The sequence below is a fragment of the Mus pahari genome, chromosome 11 (genome assembly GCF_900095145.1).
Source record: "Mus pahari chromosome 11, PAHARI_EIJ_v1.1, whole genome shotgun sequence".
Classification (NCBI taxonomy): domain Eukaryota; kingdom Metazoa; phylum Chordata; class Mammalia; order Rodentia; family Muridae; genus Mus; species Mus pahari.
In genome coordinates, this window is record NC_034600.1 from 12,996,013 (window position 1) to 12,999,484 (window position 3,472).

The 3,472-nt window shown below is 38.6% G+C and overlaps 1 protein-coding gene across 1 annotated transcript in view; it reads right to left on the bottom strand.

Annotated features, from left to right (window-relative positions):
• Positions 1–3,472, bottom strand: part of Adgrv1 (adhesion G protein-coupled receptor V1) — a 510,986-nt gene that overhangs the window by 381,306 nt on the left and 126,208 nt on the right. The window contains exon 57 of the mRNA XM_021208450.2: positions 1,725–1,904. Within this exon, the coding sequence (XP_021064109.1) occupies positions 1,725–1,904 (180 nt within the window). The remainder of the gene's footprint in view (positions 1–1,724; positions 1,905–3,472) is intronic.

The window sequence follows — 3,472 nt, forward strand, 5'->3', positions numbered from 1 at the left end:
TGCCAGCTTGCAATCCCACCAGCTATGGAAGAGTGTTCCTCTTTCACCACATCCTTGCCAGCATCTGCTGTCACCTGAATTTTTGATGTTAGCCATTCTGATTGGTGTGAGGTGCAATCTCAGGGTTGTCTTGATTTGCATTTCCCTGATGATTAAGGATGTTGAACATTTTTTTCAGGTGCTTCTCAGCCATTCGGTATTCCTCAGTTGAGAATTCTTTGTTTAGCTCTGTACCCCATTTTTTAATAGGGTTATTTGGTTTTCTGGAGTCCAACTTCTTGAGTTCTTTATATATATTGGATATTAGCCCTGTATCAATCAGATTTAGAATTGGTAAAGATCTTTTCCCAATCTACTGGTTGTTGTTTTGTCTTATTGACAGTGTCCTTTGCCTTACAGAAGCTTTGCAATTTTATGCAGTACCGTTAGTAGATTCTTGATCTTACAGCACAAGCCATTGGTATTCTGTTCAGGAATTTTTCCCCTGTGCCCATATCTTCTAGGCTCTTCCCCACTTTCTCCTCTATAAGTTTCTGTCTCTGGTTTTATGCGGAGTTACTTGATCCACTTAGACTTTAGCTTTGTACAAGGAGATAAGAATGGATCAGTTCACATTCTTCTACATGCTAATCACCATTTGAGCCAGCACCATTTGTTTTTCCACTGGATGGTTTTAGCTCCCTTGTCAAAGATCAAGTGACCATACGTGTGTGGGTTCATTTCTGGGTCTTCAATTCTATTCCATTGACCTACCTATCTGTTGCTGTACCAGTACCATGCAGTTTTTAATCACAATTTCTAGGCTCTATTTAAAGTTTCAAGTATCTGAAAAACAGAGATCTCGTAGACAAGTTGTAAAGCTCTAGACTTACAGTTACAGAAAAGTAAGGATGGGGTGTTAGAGCAGTGGGCTTACTGCTAAGGATTACCTGTGGAAAATGACAGATTGCATGATTGATAAGATAGTGAATTGGGACAGATTGAACCACAAGAGTTTTTCAGTAAATATGAATTATCTAAGGGTCTTTAGCTCACTCAAATTGGAGTTGTCTTTAAGAGATAAATAATTATATATCATCACACACAGTAATTATTATGATAGAGATTTTCCTACTCTTATATTTAAGAGGGTGTTCATGTAGAAACTGTCACCAAACAAAGCTACATAAACATTGCATGCTTGCAAATGGTTCAGCTTTGTATCTCCGCTCAAGAGATAAATCTGTAATAAGTGGCTTGTCTCTTTCAGATCCTGGAAGAAAACAGCTAATGAACAGCAGAAGGAAAAAGATAAGGAAAACCGTCAGCAGTAGGGACAGAGAATATAACCCAGTATTCTGCTCAATATAATTCAAGGTAAAACTCCAGTACAATGGATGAGTAGCTGTGATTCTCACAGCTGAGCCTATCCTAACATGCAATCCAAGACCAGCAGTAAAGGCTCTGTCCACACGGGCAGAATCCTGGCAGTAAAATAGGCAGAAAATCGTAGGCAGGTGGGAGGACACCTTGGTCTACCATAAGCAGTAAAAATGAGAGATGACCTGCTGTGACCAGCTTTTCTGTATCTAACTGTGTGAACTGCTGCAGGAGGATTTCCTAGGGCAATAGCCAACTCAAAGACCATTCCTAAGGAGACACTCATTAAGTGGAGGGTAATGAGAAGCTTCAAAGCTACATATAAAAAAATGGGAAAATGAAGTCCCCTGATATATTTAACTTACAGTTTTCTTTTCAAATCCAAATATTCCAAAGGGTGAATCATTCAATGGTATGACAACATTCACCAAAACATCATTGCCTAGTCGGCCGCCACCAGTCACACTCGTTAAGGAGATGCTGAATGTTTCCGAGAGTTCAAACTCAGAATCATCAATTATAGTTACGTGTATTGGTGCAATGACCTACAAAACACAAGGTGAGGAGAGAAGGAGTCAGAGGGAGAGCAGGAAGAGCAGGGAGAGACACAGTGTAATAGTAATGCTTCCTCATAAACACTTTCATTATTTCTCATGAGTGACACAACACAGTAGAAAAGAAAAAAGCAAGCTTTTGCATATTATGTCCATAATACAATTAAGATAATGTATAGTGTTATTCAATGTTCGAAATTTAAAATCTATTATTTTCAAGGTTAATTGCAAATTTAATAAGTAATTCTTTTATTCATGATGAAAACAGCAATGGATTTTTAAATGAAAATTTCTAAATTGCATGCAGTTTCTAACCACATAAGCATAAAACCCAGTGTGCCCAGTACTAATACTCAATGACAATAGAAAATGGGACCACAGAGCAAGCACTGTGGGCTGGAGAGACAGCTCAGGGGTGGAGAGCACACAATGCTATTGGAAGAAAGCCAATGTGGTTTCCATCACCAATTCAGGTGGTTCACAATCCCCTGTAATTACCCGATTCTGGCTTCCTTGAGAACCTGCCCACACATGCACCAACACACACATAGTCATACATATAATTAAAAGAAAAGCAAATCTTTGAAAAGCATTATCACTGACATCTTTAATCAAACCTGCAAGGAGAAAGGAATGAGAAAAATGTGCTGTTAAAAGATATTTATATTGATATTTATATGACATTATGACTATTGATCTGACTCATTAGGATCTATGTGAAACATTTTAATAAATATAAAATGAAATTGGGCCCAGCCTGTGATTTCACATGTGGTCATAAAAATACTTTGGTTTTATTGTCACGTTCAAACCTTTGTTTGTACACTATAGCTAAGCTGCAGTACTTTGATACACTGATCATGAAATAAATGGTTTTCTATCTAAAACATTTCACAGTTGGGAAAAGCAAGAAATTGAGATGCCACACTCAGGTAAGCAGAATAGAATGAATAAAATCAAATGAGACCACAGCTTGATGTCATAGCCACACTTCAAATCTGTCCTGTACATTACAGAACATTTCCCCCCACATCATGAAATTTAATTTTCCAGAGAGTACTGGTCAATGGTGACACGTCACATTCAGACCTGGAAGAAAATGCCCGAGTCCAGCTGCTTCAGGAAGAAGCCAATCTATGTGCTACTGCTATACCATAAAAACTCCGCCTTTACGTGTGTAACTCTCACCTCATTCTTGCTAAGCAACATTTCAAAGTTCCGACTTTAATAAGCAATCGTTAACTGTAATAGGTTTTCATGTACAGAACGTCTAGGTTTGTGTGTATCCTTGAGCATTACTGCACTCCTACGAACAACTGATGAGTTCTGTGATGTGACTCTGTACAGGCAAAGTCAAGTTAAATGTAGGTAGATTGTGCTATCTGAATGAGTTACAAACATGCATGTGGTCCACATGCCTTTCTATTTACTAAATAAGAGTGTGTGCTGGGTAGCGGTCTCTTGTGAGGCTAAGCCAGTGTCTGCAAACACAGAAGTGGATGCTCACAGTCAGATATTGGATGAAATACAGGACCCCCAATGGAGGAGCTAGAGAAAGT